This window comes from Crinia signifera, chromosome 3, assembly GCF_055691185.1.
Source record: "Crinia signifera chromosome 3, ASM5569118v1, whole genome shotgun sequence".
Taxonomy (NCBI): Eukaryota; Metazoa; Chordata; class Amphibia; order Anura; family Myobatrachidae; genus Crinia; species Crinia signifera.
In genome coordinates this window covers 260,706,408-260,728,949 of record NC_139219.1, presented here as the reverse complement: position 1 = coordinate 260,728,949, position 22,542 = coordinate 260,706,408, and the positions used below count along the sequence as shown (strand labels likewise).

At 43.7% G+C, this 22,542-nt stretch overlaps 1 protein-coding gene across 4 annotated transcripts in view; it reads left to right on the top strand.

Annotated features, from left to right (window-relative positions):
• The window catches only part of RHBDD1 (rhomboid domain containing 1), an 83,299-nt gene extending 60,966 nt beyond the window's left edge, over positions 1–22,333 (top strand). The window contains exons 7-8 of one of the 4 annotated variants that reach the window (XM_083177970.1): positions 3,214–3,336; positions 21,605–22,332. In XM_083177970.1, the coding sequence (XP_083034096.1) occupies positions 3,214–3,336; positions 21,605–21,675 (194 nt within the window). In that variant the 3' untranslated portion in view covers positions 21,676–22,332. Of the gene's footprint in view, positions 1–574; positions 919–3,213; positions 3,337–7,732; positions 8,317–21,604 lie in introns of those variants that run through there. The other 3 variants (XM_083177969.1, XM_083177971.1, XM_083177972.1) reach the window with 3 other exon arrangements.
• The last annotated feature ends 209 nt before the right edge of the window (positions 22,334–22,542 follow it).

Genomic DNA, 22,542 nt, shown 5'->3' with positions numbered 1-22,542 from the left:
GAAAGATTACCAGGCATGAACGTGTTATTGAAAGTACTTGATCAGATCTACAGTATACGCACAGTAATAAGATCTGAGACCGAGTATTTATCTCTATCATTTTGCACCAATCCATACAGGGCCGGATGCATAGTGGGTACTATGACAGGTTGTGCTGCTATCTTGCCTGAAATTGCTAAATGTACATGAGATAAGGAGTTTTTTATGTATTAGAGACATAGGGCAGTATTCAATGAGAAAAGTTCTCCGTGTTTTGTGGAGAACTTGTGCTTTGTTCGCCTTGGACGGAGCATTTTGCTCTCCAAAAGCGAGCAACCCTATTCAATGTGAAATGTTCTCCGTCTTTCTAAGTGACTTTCTCCGTGTCTCTCCGTGTAGCAATTCTCCATCTTTTGATGGAGAGCTGGAATGTGAACTTTTAAACTAAAAGGTTTTTTTAAGAAATTTTGGTGTCAAAAAATCAGTTTCTTTTTTCTGTGAAGGGGCATGTTATTTTTATTCATGTGCTTATAGCACATGAATATATATTTAATTGTAAAAAAAATATTTTTTTTTATTTTTTTTTTTTACACAGTGCAGCCAGCAGGGGGCCGGAGCGCTCGAGCCGCTCATTAGATACAGGTCGAGTATCCCGTATCCGAATATCCGTTATCCGAATTATTCCGAAATACGGACATTCCAGAAAGTGAAAAAAAATTTTTTTTTTGCTAAAAACTCACTGGGGACATATGTAACAGCATCACTGGGGACATGATATGTAACTGGCACTATATATGTGCAAGACAATGATTGCTTGGCCTTCAAATTCAGTGCTGAGATAGTACACACATTTTGTTTTACGTTTTGAAACCTTGTTTTTTGAACAATTAAAATATGTTTGTGTGTATTTTATGTGGTAATAAAATATATTTGTGTGTATATTATGTGTTTATACAGCATAAATGCAAGATACTTCAAAATACATCATTGAAATATTAAAATATTCCGAAATACGGAATAATCCGTTATCCAAAATTCTCCTGGTCCCGAGCATTTTGGATATGGGATACTCAACCTGTATTCATATATTCACTGCACCCGAACGTAACTATGCACAAACGGGTGCAGTGAATACTTGGTCCCCCGCTGGCTATAGGGGGGTGCAGCCTGGGTCCTGGAGAGCCCCCCTCCCCTCCACAGTCCTCTGGAGCAGCCAGGGAGACTTTAATCTCTCTGGCTGCTTCCGGCTCCCTGAAAGCTCCCTGCTCCCTGCAGGGGTTAAGACTCTCCGCGAGTGGCGGAGAGCATCAGCCACATTGAATAGAGGGAGCAGGAGTGGCAGAGAGCCCTCCGGAACACGGAGAGTGCATGGAGAGCGAAATAAAACGCTCTCCATGCATGGAGAACTTTTTCATTGAATACTGCCCATAGTGATAGTTTTACTAATTCCTGACAGCAGAATGGCTAGAAACATTGCTAGAAGTGTATGAGTAATGTGCCTGGCATATATCTGCTATTGGTGTGAACCTGCATGTACATTGCGATAACCAGAATGATTTACAGCAGGAGCTGTGTTCTCCTTTACAGGGCACACGTTTTAATAATGAATGCCAAATGGAAGAAATCAGAACTCACTATTTATAAGCAGTGATTCATCTTTAGCCCCGCACACAAGGGGCGCTTTCAGACAAAATTGCTGGGGATATTGTCTGACGGCGGAGTTACTCGTTTTCATCAATAACAATCGCTGGTCGCTGATGGTCAGCAGTTTGGTCCCTGAGCGATATATATCGCTCGGCAGCCGTGTGTACGGAGCTTTATACACATAATTGTGTCACCTATGTTTTATTAGAAGTTTATGCTGTTCTAATCTAGACTGATCTTTTTCAATCTGCTCAACTGTGCAGAGTGATGGGTCAGGATGTTTGTTTCAACCTAGGAGACTAGATTTAATGGGTTTTCTAGGTCAGTGGTTCCCAACCTTGGTTTCTAAGTACAGGTGGAGCGCTTCTCAGCCAGTGCTGGGAATCGCCAGATTCCCTTAGCTGGCGATTTGCTGACGGAGAGGTTCTCCTTTGACGAGGACGTGTGAGTGTCTCACGTACACGCGCATCCCCTTCAACATGGCAGCAGGTAGCGCTTTCCCTGCCCGTCTCCGCTTCAGGGAGATGGGCAGGGATCGGGGAGAGGTGGGGGCAGCTGGGAACCTGCAACAGAGAGCTCCATCGGAACAGGACGTGCGAGCGTCTCATGCACGCTCGCTCCCATCCACTATTGTGGATTCTTGAGGACTGAGGTTGGGAACCACTGTTCTAGGTCATAAAGAGACCCGAGGCCTAGAGTTTATACATATACAGATGGAGCCGGCCTCTTCCTTGCAGGGACTGGCGATTCTATTGCCAGCTCTCGCCAGGGTCGCGTGCACGAGACACTCACGCGCGCACCGTGGCTACAAAGCTTTCTTGGCCACCTCCCCTGGTGCCCCTCGCTGCCCCGCTGTCCCCCCTATCCCTGCCCATCTCCCTGAAGTGGAGACGGGCAGGGACCCGCAGCGGCGCCGTCCTGAAACTGGGACGCGCGTGCGTGTGAGTAGCACGTGCGTCAAAGTCAGATGGAGCGCCTCTGCGCCAGTGATTGCCAGCGGAGACATGCTTGCAATCCCCGGCCAAGGATAAGAGGCGCTCCATTTGTAGTACACAGTTATAAGAGGCACCGCTTGGAATTATTAAATTGCATAGAGTAAATGGCTGTTTTACACTATGGTAATAAGACATACCGACATTCTTGTCATTTTTTGGGCAGTCATTGGGGTAAATTTGCCCATATCAGCTAACTGGTTTTTACTTCTTACTTATTTAGCATCTTCTGGGAGATATTAGGGGCAAGATACACCTAAGCTTCATAAAGTGATGAAGTGGAGAGTGATAAACAACCAGCCAATCAGCTCCTACCTGTTATCTTTCAACCCCAGCCTGTAACATGGTACGGTAGTTAGAAGATGATTGGCTGGTAGTTTATCACTTTCCACTTTATAATGTTTTGAAGCTTAGTACATCTGTCCCTAGATAGTATCTGATTGGTTGCTATGGGCAACATCCCATCTTCAATAGGACTGCCTATCAAGGATTATGCTTCGGGTCCCTGAGATCGTCTTCTTGTGTTTGAGAATTTCTATATAATAAAGGGCTAACACTGCTCCTATTTGGTGAATGTTACTGCACGTTTCTCTATTAGGGCACCCAGAGTACCAGTTCAGAGACAATAACCCACCAGGGGACACTGATGTGCACACCAGAGGGCTTAGTGAGGAGGAACAGCTGCAACAAGCCATAAGGAACAGCCTTAATGAAAGGCAAGGTATGCATTTTATCACTTTGCCAATTTAAATTAACTAGGAGAATAAATTATCTGTTAAATAGTGAATGTGCTGGAAGATTACTAGGCATGTGTTATTGAAAGTACTTGGCAAGTGTCAGACGAGAATAAGAATAACATTACCTGGATGATCACATCTGTGTATAGTAATGAGATCATCTTTCCATCTCTCCTTCTACACCCCCCATCCAAACATACAGTTTGTACGACATGTTCTTAATTTTAATTCTACCTTAATGTCAAATTCCCTAGCTGAACAGTGTATTCCCTTGTCAATTACTGTATATCAGAAGTCATTTGTGTGACCATAGAAAGGCACAAAGAAGCAGGCTGAGTATTTATGTACATTTTACAGAAATCCCAGATGACTTCTGATAGCCTTAATGATTTACAAGAGAAGCTGTGCTATTCCTGATAACACACACGTTTCCCTTGTGAACACCGCATTAATGTGAAATCCCCATTTATAACCAGTGACATCACAACTCATATTTTTTTGCATATACAGCAGGGGGTTATTTTGGTTCACTCTTGGCAAATTCCTTCTTAGGTGGACAAAACCATGTGCACTGCAGGGGGGCAGATGTACAATTTGCAGAGAGAATTAGATTTGGGTGATTTACTTTGTTTCTGTGCAGGGAAAATACTGACTGCTTTATTTTTACACTGCAATATAGATCTCACTTTGTAGTAAACCCTACCCAAATCTAATTATCTCTGCACAAGTTACATCTGCCCCACCTGCAGTGCACATGGTTTTGTCCTTCTAAGAAGGAATTTGCCAGGAGTTAACTAAAATAACCCCTAAAGTCCTTTTACCGTGATAACTAGAGACGGGATTATATGCAACAAAAAAAGCATGCAAATATGCATGAAAAGTGTTAAAATATGCTACATTAAATAATAAAAAAAAAGTAATTTATAACTTATTTATTTAAAAATCAGCATACAATTAGTTGCAAATAAACCTCAAAAATAGGCCCACAGCATCTGCAGATGTCTAGTGCTGTACACAGGATTTTTTTTCTTCCTGGCTGCTACAGCAGACGGCAGCGTCCAAAGCTCTTGTTGCATCAACTACACGGACCCTCATCTCCAGCGCTGATGGATCAAATGTCAGCATAGCGTGTGAGGGCGGCACAGAGGAAGGCTTCCTCCCTGCGCCGCATACTTACTGTGACACGGCATTTCCTCCGTGCTGCGTGATGTCACAACCCTTCCGCCCACCTCCTCTGCTGCAGAAGTCTGTCTCCTGGTGTAAAGTCCCAGGCCAGGGGCAGGCAAAGGTTCAGGAACTTCGTAATGGCATCCGCCCCGACTGACTTTTATCAACATGGATTGGCAGCCTAGAGCAGAATCAGACATAGCGTACATCCAAGGTTCCCCACACTGCGCACATATTGCCCCAGCCCTCACACTCTACCACTACCTGGCCAGCAGCAGCAGGGCAAAGCAGTGCTGTGACTCATAGGTGGGAAAATGGCGGGGCATAAAATATGCACCATCACTAGATTTTAGGTAAAATATGCAATAACCAGTGAGAATGGGCAAAATCTGCAAATACATATGCAAATATGCAAATGCATATAATCCTGTCCAGGGGCAAACGCAGGATTTTCAGAAGGGGGTTTCCAGAGGGGCGGAGCAAAGCACAGAGATGGACACTAAGTTGACCCAGTATATGATGCTGGGTCAGTTAGTGTATTAAAGATATACAGTACCAAATGTATATTAATAATATTTTAGTGTATACATATATATATATATACATACAGGGGTGTCAACAGCAGTGTAGACCCCTGGGCATAGCGATGTATTGGGGCCCCTACCGATCCTAAAGCGGTAGGGGTGGGGGAAGCTTTGATGTCCCACAGGTGGCAGGGGGTATTATATCAACCGCTCAGCATGTAGGGCCTGGATCAGTAATTTCCAGTAATTACCCCTTTACTGCACAGATGGTGTGAGAAGGGGGCATTGGGCTGAATGAAGGGGCCCTGATACATAACTTCCAGGGTGGTAGAGGATGTTCAATACGCAGAGGGGTGTATAGTGAAGTGGGCTTATTATTCATAATTTTCTGGTGGGAGGACAGCTTGCTTGACTGCAGATATCTCCAGTTCCCGGAAATAGATTTCTTAGATTTTAGTGGAATTAAAAACTAGAGAATAGGAATAGTAATTAACAGGCTTGGATGGGGACCAATGCTTTGAAGTCAGATATCTCCAGTTCCCATGGGCCGATTTTTTTAAATTCTTGTACTCCTGGAAAGAGGGGACCCTCAGCTTTCAGGCTAGGGCCCTTAGACTCCTGGGGTGGTTTCTGGGTACTCAGAAACCCCCCCTGAATGCGCTACTGCTGTCTCTAGTGATAACCTATATGCTTCTCTAAACTAGGAAAATGAAAATGATCTTTGACCATTGAAATGTATGTAAATGTGCAATTATAGTATAATTCACCTGTTCGCCAACATTCCCAAATTAAAGTACAGAAATTGATAAAGGGTGAAAATTGAATAAGGTAGGGAGGAGAATTGTGGGGTTATCTGGTAATGTAGACTAAGGGGTGATTGCATTAATATTCACAGAGATTTTTACATTTGAAAAATGGTCCCAGTTAAAAAAAAATCCTTGTGATCCAACCCCAATGTGCTAAATAGTGCAAGATACGCCAGCGAGCAGCCAGGTCTCATGAAACTCTGCTAATATAGGACAGATTTTTTTTTTGCCCAAAATGCGTTTTAGTCTGAATGCAATTTGACCAGAATGCACAGAGTGGTATTCAATTGTTTTTCACTATCATTTCAACTCGCTATAGTGCACATAGGCCCATTTTCTCTTGTCACTTTAGATGGCGTGATCTAAAAATTGAATAACACTTAAAGCAGGGGTAGCCAACTCCAGTCCTCGAGAGCTACCAACAGTTAATATTGTCTCCTCATAGAATCACAAGTATTTAGATACACCTGTGGATCTTTTAAAATGTACCAGTGAGTAATGAGTAAAACTTGTGTAGTTTCGTGGCGCCGTGCTACTTCCGGGTTCTACACTCACCACAACTATCTAAAATAAAGTAACTTAACTTCATGCCAACTTGGATAGTTCATACCCCCACTATCCACGTTGGCATGGGGTTGATTTTAGATAGCGTGGTGAGCGTAGCGAGCCACCGAGCCCGTGAAACTACACAAGTACCCACCTCTGTACCTGTGAGGTGAGCTGGAAAACGTGAACTGTTGGTAGCTCTCGAAGACTGGCTTTGGCTACCCCTGACTTAAAGAGACTGCTGATTAATGTGATATGACACATGTATATTGTATGCGACTGAGTCTGTATACGGAGCATAACAGAACTTGTATTGAAAAAAAGGTGTATCGCCTACATTTAGCACTTCATATAGATATCAGAGACTCAGTCGCACACAGATATAAAAGTGACATATATATGAATCGGCACAGTGTCAACCTAGTCACATAGGAGGTTATTCTAGTTCACTCTTAGAGGCAAATGTCTTCTCTGATGGACAAAACCATGTGCACTGCCGGGGGCAGATGTAACAGGTGCAGATAGAATTAGATTTGGGTGAATTATTTTGTTTATGTGCAGGGTAAATACTGACTGCTTCATTTTTACACTACAATATAGATCTCACTTTAAAGAAAAACCCCAACCATATCTAACTCTCTCTGCACATGTTAAATCTGCCCCACCTGCAGTGCACATGGTTTTGCCCATCTAAAAAAAATTTGTCAGAAAGAGTGAACTAGAATAAGGCCCCACCTGCAGTGCACATGGTTTGGCCCATCTAAAAAAGAATTGGTCAGAAAGAGTGAACTAGAATAAGGCCCATACTGTGGTGACTAAGATGCATCTTTGGCAAAAAAAGAAGCAGAAAAGACACCGATACTAAAAGATTCTCACACACACACTGGCATAAAGGGCGGTTTCCTGTGATTGAGGACAGAGTGCATGGTAGCATGGAGGAGGAAAAGTCCTACCTACAGTATGATTTGGGTGTAATAATAGAAATAATGTATATTTGCCTTCATTTATCACCCAATTTGTAATGGTTTTTTTTGTAGTGACCAAAACTAATTATTAACTAACTTACCGTAAGTTTTAGTTGCCTTCCAATAGCATTGATTTGTTTTTTTTAGGAATTTGAGTATTATATAGTTTATTTGTTATCTGGATGCCCAATTTGGATTCGGAACATCCATTGCATCATCGGCATGTATTTGGGATTTGTTGACTCTTATTTGGTTTGTGTGATGCTCCGGAATATTGCGCCATGGTTTTCACTTCTTGTTTGTCAAGTAGAGATGCGGCTGAACTGTAGCCCTTGAAGAAGGTTATGACCTCTGCCCTCTGTCCTTTTACAGAGAAGCGCTCCTGTCAGATTCATTCAAACATTTCTAGAGCTATCGGGAGGCTCTGCAGTACTGCAGTTCTCCGAACTTTAATTTGGTCCACAGGCATAACAATCGCACACAGTGAGAGGGCTTTAGACCACCAGGCAAGTACTTTTGAATTGACAGATTGATGTTTACCTACACAGTGTGTTGTGCATATAAACAGCCTCACACGTCATGTGTGGGAATCAGCTAAACTTTTCACCATCCAATGACCAGCATGTGCTGCAGGGTCTCGGCAGCAAAAAGTCTTCTGCAAACTTGTATAGCTGCTCATTTTATACAAATCTGATAGTCCCACTTCTAGGTTGGGAATGTGGTCAGCATCCCGGCATTCAGTATACCAATTCCAGCATCCCGACCACCGCTGTCAGAATTTTGACATCAATTAGGAACAACACAGGAGTGAGATGTATTGTGCTGCTGGTAATAGTTGTGCTCCTAATAATTGGCTGATTCAAAGTAAATCAATTAGGAACGCCGACTGCTGGGATGCCGAGTGGTAAGTATGCGGGCAACGCTAGTGTGCACCCAGGGAAGAGGGTAATTAGGTTTAGCCTCCAGTGGGGAAACCTAGGTTTAGCATATAGGGAGGGAGGGTTAGGGTGAGGCTGCTAGTCCGGGGGGGGGGTCGGGGTGGGTTAGGTTTAGGTGGCAGGCCGGGTATGGGGGTTAGGTTTAGGCACTAGCGGGGAGGGTTAGGGTCAGGCTGTGGGGGCGGGATTAGAGCTAAGCAGATCGGAGGAAGGGTTAGGGTGATAGTGGAACGGTAAGTATATATACCTGACCCCCTGTCGAGTTTCCCTCACTCTGGACTTTGTTGTCAGTGTTCTAACCAATGGTATCCTCATTACCAGTTAGCAGTATATACAGTATCAGCATCTATGCATTGGTCAGAGCAAGGTGATGCCTAACTTTACAGACAACCTACCTATTTCCATCTAAACAGTTTGTCTAGCACTTCCCAGGCATAATATAGACTTACCTCTGAATCCCTTTAAATTGGGACCTCTTTAAGATTAGATGAACTGTATGCAGATGATAATGTTTGTATATATTCATATATAGGCTAGACATGCCTTGCCCTAACATTGACCCTTGTGTAAACTACCACGAGGTCCTACAACAATACTAAGACTTCACAACACTCACCAGCCACATACATTGGTTATTATCACGTATTCGTTTTCACAGCAATTGAAATAACGTAAGCCCTTGGTTAATCTTGTTAAGACAATATCAGAATCGCACTGTGCTTGTGTGTTGCTTTTATTGGCTGGTATTCCATCATGATTTAATGCTCTTCGCAGTGATAGAATGCATTCTCACCAGCTAGGACCATGCCACACTGCCTCATACTCCTTTTTTTGCTGCGGCTTTTGGCAACCCTTGTAAGCTAAGAAAATAAAACCCATTTCTATGAAAGCATGTTTTGTCTTCCTTCCAATAACAACATTTTCGCACACCAAGTTGTTAAAGGCGATAATAAATGAATCTCTTTTTACCTTCATTAACACTCAGAAGAAATATTTTAATTCCTGGAAATATCCAACCTGGCATTTATTTGTGCAGAGTGTTCAGAATTATGCTGCTGTCCTTCCCTTATTTCCATTGAAGAGCCGTTTCCCACTTAACGGATTTTGTAGTATTAGATATAAATCCGCTTTTTATTGATAGCAGGATTCTGAAATAGCGCAGTGTTTGTGATGACCAAAATTCATTTGATTGAAAAGCATCGTATGGAGAGCTGTCGCCTATAAATACATTTTTTATTAATATGTAGTTCCCCTGTATGAGGACAGGGTTGCTTTTTTGTAAAGTAATAGCCCTTTCACACCAGCCTAAATTCCCGGGTTGGGTCAGAGAACATCCCGGGACTAGCTCTGGTGAGAATGGTTCCAGGGACAAATTCCCTGGTTATTTTGCAGGGTTGCTTCCGGGTCCTTCCAGGGTTACTGGCTGGTGTGAAAGGTGCAGGGACATGTCCCTGCTTCCTGTGTTGCCTCTGCTAATGCTGATTGGCTAGCAGGGCAACTTCCTGTTGTGGTGGACACCCACAGACACGCCCAGAGACAGCATGCAGCGTGCAGGGAGACCGTGTGCATGTTCTGTGGCACCACAGACCCCAGAAGTTCATTTTAACCCCTGAAAGCCTGCAATGTGTGCCATGTCTTGGACAAATGAGGAGATGAGAGAGCTATTAATCATTAGAGGGGAACATGCTTTCGTATGCCTTATAATTTGTTTTATACAAATAAACAAAGGCTGAAACACTACAAATGTTTTGTGTCTTAATTATTAATAATCAATAATCTAGTGTGAGCCTAAAAAAGGCCATTTTCAATGCTATTCTCATAGAAATGCAGGGTCATCCGTGGGAAAGGTGCTGACCCGGGTGTCCCTGCTTCAAAAGCATGTGTGAATGGGCCCCAACCCGGGAATGTCCCTGCTTGTCCCTGAATTTAATTCCCGGGGTTGTCTCTGCATTTCTGGTGTGAAAAGGGTATAATAGTGGCTGTTGCCACTCCTTTGCCTAGAGTACCCCTGTCTGACGGTCACAGGGAGTGATTCACTGGCAGGTATATTATTTCCAGTACAAATGGCTGACTGTTACGGGCTGACGCTGAGCATAAGCCTGCGTGAAAAGCATACAGTATGTTGCATCAATTCACTCAGTTAATGGTGCAGGTTATAGCAGAGTCATATGAATTTTATTTGCATCTACATTTGTGACCACTGTTTTTTTTTTTTCTTGGGGAGTTTTCAGAAGAGGTGTGTGGGCTATGGAAACCTGTTTGTACTGTAAGTGCTGCTAATATACCTGTTTGGAGCTGTAACTGCACCAAGTGTAGGTTGTGAATAGTAGCAAACCAGGCGTATCTCAAGATGCATGCAGGTGAATTCATGCACTTTTTCTGTGCACAAGCTTCTTCTAGGAAATGCTTGTCCAGTTTACATCCAATTCTGCATCAGCTGGTGAAAAAGGGGTGGAGTTTTAGGAAAGAGGCAGGGCTCCCAGAAGGGGCGAGGCTTTGCTGCCTGAATCACGATTCTTTAACACTCCGGGGGTCTGGGTTGTACATGCTGCTTCCAGAGAGTGCTGTGGCTGCAGTGCTGGCTCCTACCGCTGAGCAGGAGCTGGCAATTTGGTATCACTTTCTTGATGGAGGGAGTGAAAAAATCCTATACTGTATCTGCCTGATATGGCTGGTTGGACTGAAAATCTGCTAACGGATGCGAGCACATGACAAATCAACCATTTGCTCTCAAACACTGGAAAATGTACAAAACCTGTCGTTCAGACAAACTGGTTAAATAAGAGTATAATGTGATCATTTTCGCTGATTTTGGTCCAGTGTAATCTGTCTTTTGGCTTCAGGTACAAGTGTGTATGTATGAGTAATGTATGTGGGGATAATGCCTATTTAACCAGGGTTATCAACCTTTAGGGACAGATTCAATTAGCTACACATTCTGTGCCTGTGGGCAAAGTCAATAGATCCAAGGGAGGAAAGAATTACTCTTATTGGGGGCACTCCTAAACCTCAGGGAAGTGTGTAAAGTGCCGGGGATCTATTTGATTACAGCATACTTGCCGACTTTGGCATACTCCTTTCCGGGAGAAGCCCGGAGAGGAGTGAAAGGGGGCGGGTAGAGGCTTAGTTTTGGGGGCGGGGCATGGGTGATGACATCAAGCCCCGCCCCCATGACGGGCTGAAGCCTCAATTTGCGGGTCCGTGGGTGGGGGAGGGGCTAAAAATTACGCGAAATGCCGCGAATTGCGTCATTTAGCCCCGCCCCTCCCCGCGGACCCGCGAAAGTCATCGTTTTTAGACCGCGGGGAGAGGGGGAGCCGGGGCTGTAGGGAAATGCAGGAGACTTGCCCCCCTTCCCGGGGGACCGGGAGGGGGACCCGATTTGCAGGACCCTCCCGGCCATTCCGGGAGGGTAGGCAAGTATGGATTACAGACCTGTGACCAACCTGTGAGCAGCACTGAGGTACCAGTTTTAATGCCTATATATCTGGATCTGTAATTGAGGGGCTTAGTCAAAAGGAGGTACAGTACATGCCAGAAAATTTAACTTTTTACTTTTCAACTAGATCTGTCTTTACATGTATACCAGAGATTTGTATTTTGCTGCTAGAGAGATATAGGCACATGCTACTATGTTTGAAGTTGGGGGAGTAGACACTAGGGGTGAAATGTAATAGGGTGAGAGAATCAGAAAGTGAGAGATTTGGTAAGAAATCTACAGGTTTTTTTTAAAGCGGCAATCATTTACACTGCAAAATCAACCTGGTTTTGCAGTGTAAATGATTGCCGCTTTACAAAAACTGTAGATTTCTTACCAAATCTCTCACTTTCTGATTCTCTCACCCTATTACATTCCACCCTAGATGGCAGAAACTGCTTGATGGCAGGAAAAGTTCAAAATCAATGTAGATGTGTACTGTGCCTCTTACCCACTGCGCTCAACTGCTTACAATTAGTGCGGGCATTTTAACCATGGGAGGAGACCTGACACTACAACTATTTGAGGGTGGGATGTTCTAAAATCTGCCACCCGTTTTCGCCCCTCTCCACCAGGTACCGCATTTTTACTAACATATGAGATTAGTGATGCAAAGGCCACATTGTCCTTTGCAATGTGGCCACAGGGCATGCTGGGACGGATACCTCATTCTGCACTGTGGAGAGAAGCCCATAGGCTTCTGTAGGGCATCACCAGCAAAAGCTGGAGATACCATCCCCAGCGCTGCACCAGCATGTGGGATTTAGAGCATGTAAAAACCCAGATAAAGGGGATTTTACCTCATTTTCGCTTTAGAGCATCTCCCCCTGAATCTTCGTCTTAATCTAACAAGGTCCAAATCTGAAGGGCTGCTAATGCTGGGTACACACTCTGCGATATATTGTTAGCAATATGCACAATATAATGATATATCGCACATATCGTCTAGTTTGTATGCTGAATATTGTTACGATAAACTCACCCCCCCCCCCCCCCTGTCCTTGTGTGTACATGCAGCTCAATATTGCATACTGCATAGAGTCAGCGATGTATGTATGGAGTGGGGACCGGGGGATGTCACTGACAATCGCGGCACAGCAAATATGGTTAACCACTATCGGTGGTGCTGCAAATTGCCCAGTGTATACCCAGCATAAAAGGCTCCCCTGTACATTGATATTTTTTTAGCTGAAAGTATAGATTTAAAAAATGCCCTTTTCACTGTGTACACCGAGAAGGGAACCAGGGACTTTTAAAGGTAGAGTATATACATTTTTGCAAGTGTTTTGAATTAATATACTATTTATGTAATACTATGAAGCTTGCTCTGTATTGCAGAAGTACACTATGTCACTTACTAGTCCGTTCATTACAAAAGAAAAAAATAATCCAACGGGGTACTTGTACTGTATTTTGCCAACACCGCAGCTGGATATCTTCTTGTAGTTTGTTAAGAGGCCCTGCTTGTAATCTATGGACATGATTTATGTATTGTGTGCCAAGACACAAACAAGACTTTCTATTATAAGCAGAACAGGAATATTACATAGCAAGGGTTAGAGATTGCATGGTGAAGGCAAGCAGAGGAACCCTACACGTGCCTGCAGAACATTGACCTCTAAATCCTATTTGTAGAACAACGGCAGCTTTCTGTCAGATCAGCAAGCTGTGTTCTCATTGTCCATACTCCATTATATGTACCCCATTGTAAATTCGCTAGGCAGTTTGGGAAGAGAGACCCCAGACAAGTTTTTTCAAATAAAGTTCTAGACCTCCAAAATATTGTGTCTAAGCAAAGTCGGGAATTGTTTTTTCATGGTTTTTGGTGTCCATTTGTACAGTTCATCGCATGGACCCCAAATAAGTGTAACGCTACCATTGTGCTTGGCCAAATTGGAACCAACGTGGATGATAAAATATTAAAAAAATATAATTTCTTTACGTCGACCCTTTAATGTGTCGACCATAGCCATGTCCACATTTTCTGGTATATGTCAACCTTGTCCATGTCAACCATATATGCCAACCCAGACATATGTTGACCTATGTACAGGATACCCTTTGGAAACACTCCTCATGAAAGAAAATATGCCTGCACTATTGGAATTATAAAATAATAATATCAAATCAATGTCCAATGTTCCACTTTAGGACAGTCACTAGGTCGACCACTAATAGTCGACAGTGACTAGGTCGACACCTGGAAATGGTAGACATACCATACAGATGGAGCCCTTTTAAGCAGCGCTGTGAATCGCCAGATTCCCCTGGCTGGTGATCGCCGGTGAAGAGGCGCTCCATCAACACGGCGGCGTGGAGCACTTTCCCTGCCTGTCTCCGCTTCAGGGAGATGGGCAGGGATCGGGGGGCTTCAGCGGGTGGTGGGCTCTGTTGGAACGGGGCGCGCAAGTGTCTTCCGGGGGATGGCTGACGGTTGGCCAGCATTGACAGAAGGTCTACACAAGCTTTGTGTAGACTGACATGGGTATGTTCGAGACTCACAAGGTCAAAGTTTTTACTTTGTTCATACTTTACTATCCAAGTGGGCATAGACTGAGAGTATAATAGTGTGCTGAGTGCAGCGTGGCACTGTGCCCAAAGCATGGAGAGCGCAGCGGCACACTTACACGGTGTCCATGGCAACAAAGACACCAAAAATTATGTGAAAATCTCACATTGTGAGTGTTGACCATGCCTATTTTCAGGCTTCAACCTTGTGGCTGTCAACCTAGACAGTGTGGGGCAGATGTATTGGGGCAGATGTATTAATCCTGGCGAAGAGTTAAACTGGAGATAAAGTGGAAGGAGAAAACACACCAGCCAATCAGCTGTGTTTGAAATATGACAGTTGGGAGCTGATTGGCTGGTGCGTTACCTCCTTCTACTTTATCTCCAGTTTATCTCTTTGCCAAGCTTAATACATCTGCCCCACTAAGTCTTAACAAGAGATAAATGCAAGGGTGATAAAGGAGCAGCTCCTTACTGACTTTTTTCAAACACAGCATGTAACATGGCAGCTGATTGGCTGGATGTTTATCTCTCTTTATCACCCTTGCATTTATCTCTCATTAAGGCTTAATACATCTGCCCCACTATTTCTTACCGTTACCATTCAACATTTGGCTCTAAAAAAATTGTTTATTTCATAAATAAAAAGTGAGGGGCAGTTGCACCGTATAGTGCTTTTTGCTCTTTAATAAATTGTCCTGTAGAGCATGCCTTCTCACTGAGGACTCCCTGATTGGCAGTGACAATGGAGGCATACACTGGATGGGGGGCAGAATGCAGACAGCAGGGGAGGAGATATTATCAGGAGCTGTGCACTCAGTGGAAAAGTAGATGTAGAGGTCCACGGGCAGAGTTTGTGCACAGAAAGAAGCTGAGCTTCCACCTGTCCCACTTCCAGCAGGACAGTCCTGTTAATCATACCCCATCTCGCTGTACCACATGTGGGCCGCAGTGTCCCACCAGCGGGGTAGGGGAGGTTGGGAAAGGCTGTGATCACTACTGCGCTGGTGATCGCTGAATAAATGCCATAGGCACGGCATCTATACAGTGAAGTGGTGAGCCGGGTCTGCCTTCACGGCCCAGCTCCCAGATGGGGGATGCCAGGGAAAAGGGTGTTAAAAGAAATTCAAAAACAGAGATAATGGAGAACAGGCAGAAACATTGCTGCCACTATTATGATTTCTGGATCAATCTTATTAATACATCAAGCCTCCCAGGCCAATCTCACCAAATTATTTCTTGCAGAGTGTACCACAATGCACCTGACCCCCCCCCCCCCAATCCTTCCTGCCACCCACGTGATTTGTTATGTGATGCAGTGCCAGATTAAGCCTTCGGGGGGCCCAGGTCACTTTAGACAGGGGGGGGGGGGGGGGCTTGCACTCGTCATTACTGGCCGTAAACTGTCAAAACACAGAGTAAAGGCAGTATAAACTTGGTCAATGGGTAACTGCAGGGGATATATACATACATACCACATGAAAAGTAAGGTGTCCCTCTGCACCTTACTATGTAGGACTGTAGGAGACCTCACAGTCCCAGTACTGCCTCTGATTAAAAAGCCTCCCATGACTAGGCTGCTGCTGCTTTCCTCCATGGACCTTAGAAGCATGTAATGAGCTCTACCAATCAGAGCTCAGCACAAACCTGTCAGCCTCTGCCCTCTTGTGCAAAGTGTCATGGGACTTAGTCAACTTCCAGTAAGGCACTGCACACTTGTGCAGTCAGTGTGCCTTGGCACCCCATGCTCAGCACCATTAATCATTGTCACATTAGCAGATGGGTGAAGCTGCAGCACTACCCCACTCCCATGCACAAAACCTTTAGCTAAAAAAAAAAAAAGAGGGGGGCCCAGGGGTACTGACCCCTTTTGCCCCTGCTTTAATCCGGCCCTGATGTGATGTACAATAAGGTGACGGGTGTGCCATCATTTTTTTTTAACAGATAACCTTTGTGTACAGGTATATGACCTATCTGTTATCAAATTGCTGTGAAGTCTAAATATTATTATTACAGTTACAGCAGTGTTCGATGTAATGGCAGTTCTGAAATACTGCTATCATTACATTGCTATGTTACCCACATTACCACGTTTCCCAGGACAGTGTCAAGTTCAGCAGCCAAATAGTTGAGGTTTATATTGACCTACACAAGTTACTGGAAGATTGGGGTATAGCCTGTTTTATCCTGATTTTCCATTCTAGACTGTAGTGTGTGACATATACTGGTTTCTGTGGATAGTGTATTTATCATTGTAATCTCATTGCGCACCAGTGGGAATGAGCTGGGGGTGCCGTCTATATTTATAGACGCATATAAATGGGAATTGTAGTCTAACACAATACAACAAAAGGCTTGCAGACACACTACGTTTACAATTTTGGACTAGACTTTTACAGTAAAATAAAAAAAAACATACGTGGAGATCCCGAGAGCTTTCGTTCGCTTTGGGTGAAGCCTGATGTGACACAGAAGCTGCTAGATGTTGCAGAGTAATCCCTGATTTTTAAACCAGACAGACAATAAACAACTCCATAACATTCAGTACAGCAGCTTCTGTAGTGCCCATCTGCTTCAAAATAAGCCTAATTCTGCTTACTATGTGGAAAGCTTTGCTGACTGGCATTTGTCCTAGATTTGATGCCTGTGTAACTGTGAACAACTCTGGTGCCACCTGCTGGCATATGTGCTGCAAAGCAAACTAATTACAGTTTACTTAAAGCTGCTATGCTACTTTAGTTTAAGTGGCTCATTATTAAATTGCTTCCTCTGGCTGACCTGCATTAAGCCAAATCCAAGTACTTAACTGGAGCTTCTCCATGAGCAGCCTGAAAATCACTGACTCAGGAACATAATCATACTGATATCTGTCCATCCAAGTGTTTAGGGAGAGGCATATCGCCTGCCACAGTTTGCCGCTGGGGCACAAGCCAAGATCGCTCTGAGCAGGATCTTTTCATTCATCCAGCCTGCGGCAGCCAATCTCTTTGGTCTGCAGAGCTGGCTGCTACTAGTGCTACAGCCTAAGCAAAGCCAGTGGCTGCTGCAGGGGGAAACATTTAGAGATTGACATACCCAGCAGTGACCCACTGTCCATGTAAGCTACTAATGTGCTAACCACACACATACAGATAGAGGTAGATGCTCAAATTAGTTCAGTAATACTACTCAGGTGCATGCAAGGGAGGGGTTAATACTGGTTAAGTAAAACAAGACATTTTTTTCCCCCAGCTCACTGAGTGGTATTAGTAACCAATCTTGAACACTACATGATAATAGAATTCAGAGATATTGGTTACATATACCTGCGCAGGTGTATGATATGCCCCCAAGCCGCGTCAAGGCTTCTCTGTATAATGTGCTAACCAGCCTGATTCAGACCTGTTTGCTTGTCAGCGTGTAATTGCAGCCTAGCAAACAGTTAAACGGGGCCTGGACGAATGCCCATTCTTATTTGTGGGGCACGTGGTCCCTCTGCCTTGTCTTATGTAACTCCCATATAGGTCTCACAGTTTGATATTTATATTTTTAAGACCAGTAGAGGAAGAAAATGTGAATGATACCTTCAGTAGTCTGAAAGGGTTTACTCCCCTTGTTCCTCTGCTTATACACAGGACGTACCTGACTTGCACCGCGCATGCATCAAGCAGTATTTCAGTCCCTGACAATGAAACTGGGCATCGCAGCCCTTGCACATTTGGAGGCACAGATGTACACCAGGGAAGGGCTCGGTAGCATTATTATTTTAATACTATTATTATCCTTTATTTATATGCCCCGCCACAAGGGTTCCGCAGCGCCCAATTACAGAGTACACGATCAAAACACAAAATCGGTGACTTACAATTGAAAACAATACAGGACAAGTACCGGGTAAATGACCATAGGAACATCAGCCGATTACTGCAACATAAGTAATCAACCGCATCATTTGCATATAGTCCCAGACGTGACTGCAGTAAGAGACACAGACATGGACGCGGCCCTGTATGCCGCCTCAGAATGGTTTACTGGCAAAAAAATACAGTCAAATGTAAAAACACAGTATAGAGCAGGGCTGGGCAACACCGGCCCTCCAGATGTTTATGAACTACACATCCCAGCATGCCTTGCATCAGTTTCTGCATGGCCACATAACAAAACTAATGCAAAGCATCCTGGGATGTGTAGTTCATTAACATCTGGAGGGCCGGTGTTGTCCAGCCCTGGTATAGAGGGTATGTGAGTCTACTATGGGAATGTACAGATGTGGAAAGCACATTCATTGCCCAATACAATAAAATGGTTCCTAAGCACTTCAATATGAAGGGTAGGGCTTAGCTTTTGGAAACCTTTAATCTGGGTATGGGTCAAAGCGTCAACATTAATTAGGTCAACAGTCAATAGGTTTGACCACTATTGGTGGACTGGCCATAGGTTGAAACATGAATAGGACAACATACCTTAAGTTGACATGGTCAAAAGGTCGACATAAGCAATATGTCAACATGGAAAATGTCGACATGAATTTTTGTTGTCTATCGACAGAGGTTGATATGGACACAGTATAATTGTACTGCGTCCCCTCACATAGCTCGCTTCACTCCCCATGTTTAGGGATCTAAGATAATATAAATATATGTCCATTTAGATAGTAAAGCAACCTTTTTCATGTGTTGACCTATGGCCGACCTATTGACTGTTGACCTTATTACTGTCATCTTGCCAACTGCATCCCCTTTATCCTACCCTATAACCCCCACAGGAGGGAAATTATAGGGCTAATTGAATGCTGATGCCTTAGCCTGTCTGTGTCACTCCACCTCTGATCCCTCTGCTGTACGTCATCATACAATACCTGTGAAAGGTGCAGAGAGAGCTCCCTGGAAGCAGTGCACATGGCTGCCAACTAATGGGTAAGATGTAAGTTCTATTGAAGATAGGATGTTGCCAATAGTAGCCAATCAGATTCTACCTATTATTTTCGAGGAGGTGCTAAATAAATAAAAAGTAGCATCTATTTCAGGCTTTCCCAACCACGGTCCTCAAGGCACACCAACAGTGCAGGTTTTAGTGATATCCAGGGTTCAGCACAGGTGGTTTAGTCAGAATCACTCAGGTACTAATTAAGTCACCTGTGCTCAAGCCTGGATATCTACAAAGCCTGCACTGTTGGTGTGCCTTGAGGACCGTGGTTGGGAAAGCCTGATCTATTTGGTTGTTATGGGCAACATCCCATTTTCATCCCATTTTCAATAGAACTCCCATCTTACCCATTAGTTGGCAGCCATGTGCACTGCTTCCAGGGAGCTCTCTCTGCACCTTTCACAGGTCTAGTATGATGACGTACAGCAGAAGGATGAATAGAACTTTCATCTTAGTAAATTGACCCCTAAGTGTGATTAACATGTAGAGGTTTTTTTGCATATTATGCAGTTACATAAAATAACAAGTTTCCCATGTGTCCTCTTCTCCTTAAGGTGACACAGACCACGCGGTAGCACATCTTTGTGAAATCTATGTTAGATGCCACAACATTTTACAGTTGAATTTGTGTCTCGGTATTACATGCTGGTATTGGTTCTAGAAGTAACCCCAAGTTCTAACCGATATTCCATAATATGTTTCTTCTCTGTAACTATTATTGAACTGATGGAGCTTTAGACTTTCTAGTTATAGGGGCAAATATATGGTTCTATGCGTAGTGGTCACATTGTATGCTTGGAAATAAATGTGGTTCTTGGTCTGCAGTTGACTGCATGTACAAGGGTGGTTAAGTAACATGGACTAACATTGAGGTGCATAGTGTGATCAGATTTCTGTATTTAAAGGGCACATTTGCAGCAGCTGAAATTCATTGTTAACTTGTTGAGGTTTATGGTGATAAAATTATGCCACAGAAACAGGAGTCAATAATAATGACAGGAGACAGACGTTGTTGAGTTGTTATGGCGCTACCATAGGGAGGTACTGGACCATGCTCCCTACAGCAGTAGTCCATCCCACCACTGAAGAAGCACCTGGGTGGAAGGCAATTTGCAACTGATGGTGAAGATCAGCAAGCTATCAGGCATTTGACACTGATTTATTTTTTGTCGGGATAAATACATTGGTGTACCTTTTGGATCAAATGCTAAGAAAAGTATGGGGACTACAGTATGTGATCTGCACCAAGGCCAATCTATTAATTGTATGTATACATATGAATTGAATAAATTTTGCTTTATATTTTTAACCACTCTCATATTTGGCTGTGCCAGCCTTATACATCTGCATTAAAAGTAGTTGTCATCACTATGAGAGTTCCTCTGCATCAGCCCCATCGTTGGCGCAAACAATCCATATGGAATCAGCTGGATCTGCATAAAATCCCCTGCCTGCCTGCCGTTCTGTCTTTATGCTCATTGCACATTTCATCTGTATTATGCAGTATCCTGGAGTTTAAACAAAGTAGCTTTATATACGTTAGTAAATCCACATATTACAAGGTTCTAACACATTAGAGTATACTTCTCCAACAACCAATAAGGGAAAACCACAGAACTGCCATCGCTTACAGTATCGCTATCCGCAATCTAAGCTGCTTTCGTTACAACTTCTAACATCTAACGCAACTCAGTTCAGCTAACGGATTCAGTATGAAATCCCGACGGTCGGGATCCCGGCGTTCAAAATCCCGATGCCGGAATCCCGACAAGGGGGGGACGTGGATCGCCCCCCCCCCCCTTGCGGGCTCGCTGCGCTCGCCACACAGCGGGCCCGGTGCCTTGCTACGCTCGGCACGCTAATTTACCTACGGAGGGAGAAACTGTCAGGATTTCGGCCGCCGGGATTCTGAACGTCGGGATCCCGACCGCCGGGATTTAAACTGCATCCCCAGCTAACTCCCTCCCACCTACAGTACCATTCTTATTCTAATGCACCTGATGTGTCCGGATTAAAAGAGGTTCCAGACCATCAGGTGCTGGAAAAACAGTTGTGTACCTGTATTCTCTATATCATTTGAATCCCAGTAGTTGAGATGGGATATGTTCAGGATGCCAGCAGTCAGAATACTGACACTGGAATCCCAACAATGGTTTTCGCATCCAGTTCTCAACCTGTTGATATATGTCCGTAGTTTCCAGATTAGGTAGGCTCTATTTTTTCATTTATTACACTTTATTATCAACTAATCCCACAGCAGCTAATGTTATTAAATCTTATACGAAAGTTACAGTATACTGCATGTTTCAGATAGTTTGATTTACTGTATTCGACAATATCATTATCAAATATTCCTCACTGTTGATTATATATAAAATGTGTATTTTTTTATTATTTGCTTTGTGCTTTTCTTAGGGCAAAATGCATCACAGCCACTATCCTCAGAGGAAATCAGAAGACGGAGATTAAACCGGTTTGATAGATGACACCTAAGGCCATTCTCATCTTTTGCTTATTCTTATTAAAGGAAGAAGACATTTGCAATGATTTTTGTATACCTATTTTTAATGTACAGTAATATTGAATGTTTTTTTACGGATGATTTGTACTGATACCAAATATTTTTTAGTGCTTTTCAAGGCATGTTGCAGTCTGGCGAAGGCAGACACGCATTGGAAAAGGATTGGAAGGAAAATACAGCGCCGTATTTTAGGTCATATAGAAAAGTGTAAATATGCAGACTCACACCTTCCAAAGACACGATTACAGGAAACCACATTTCTAGCAATAGTGGTGGTTTAGTGGGACCTTCGCTCTCTGAAATTTTGGGGGCGTGGCCTTGCGGTGAGGGGACGTGACCTTCAAATCGCGTCACTCGTGCGAGGCAACGCCCCTGTTTTGCCGACCACGGGACACTGCTGACCCCGGGACGTTCCAGCTGAAAACGGGACAGTTGGATGGCCCTAAAATGTTAGTACTGTAGGTTGGGATTTCAACTGAGGTAATTATCAGCCGCATGCAGAAGGTTGCACAGATCACTTTGAGAGAGAGACTCATTCCAATATAGGAATTATGGTCAATTTCTTGTCTTTGTAAAGTAAACGCTGTGCACTAATAAAAATGTGTGGCTAAACTGGATATTTTGCAATTGGTTAATGTTTTTTTCTACTCCCCCCCCCCCCCCTCCCCTATGGTATTTCGAGTTAACATACGTATGGGCTACATTCAGTATTACTTTTCTGCTGTCTTAGCAATGCACCAGTTAAGTAACTGTAAGTAATAGACAAACCCCACATTATGTAACGTATTTTTTTGCATCAGAAAAGAAACTATAAAGGAAACCTTTGCTGTTG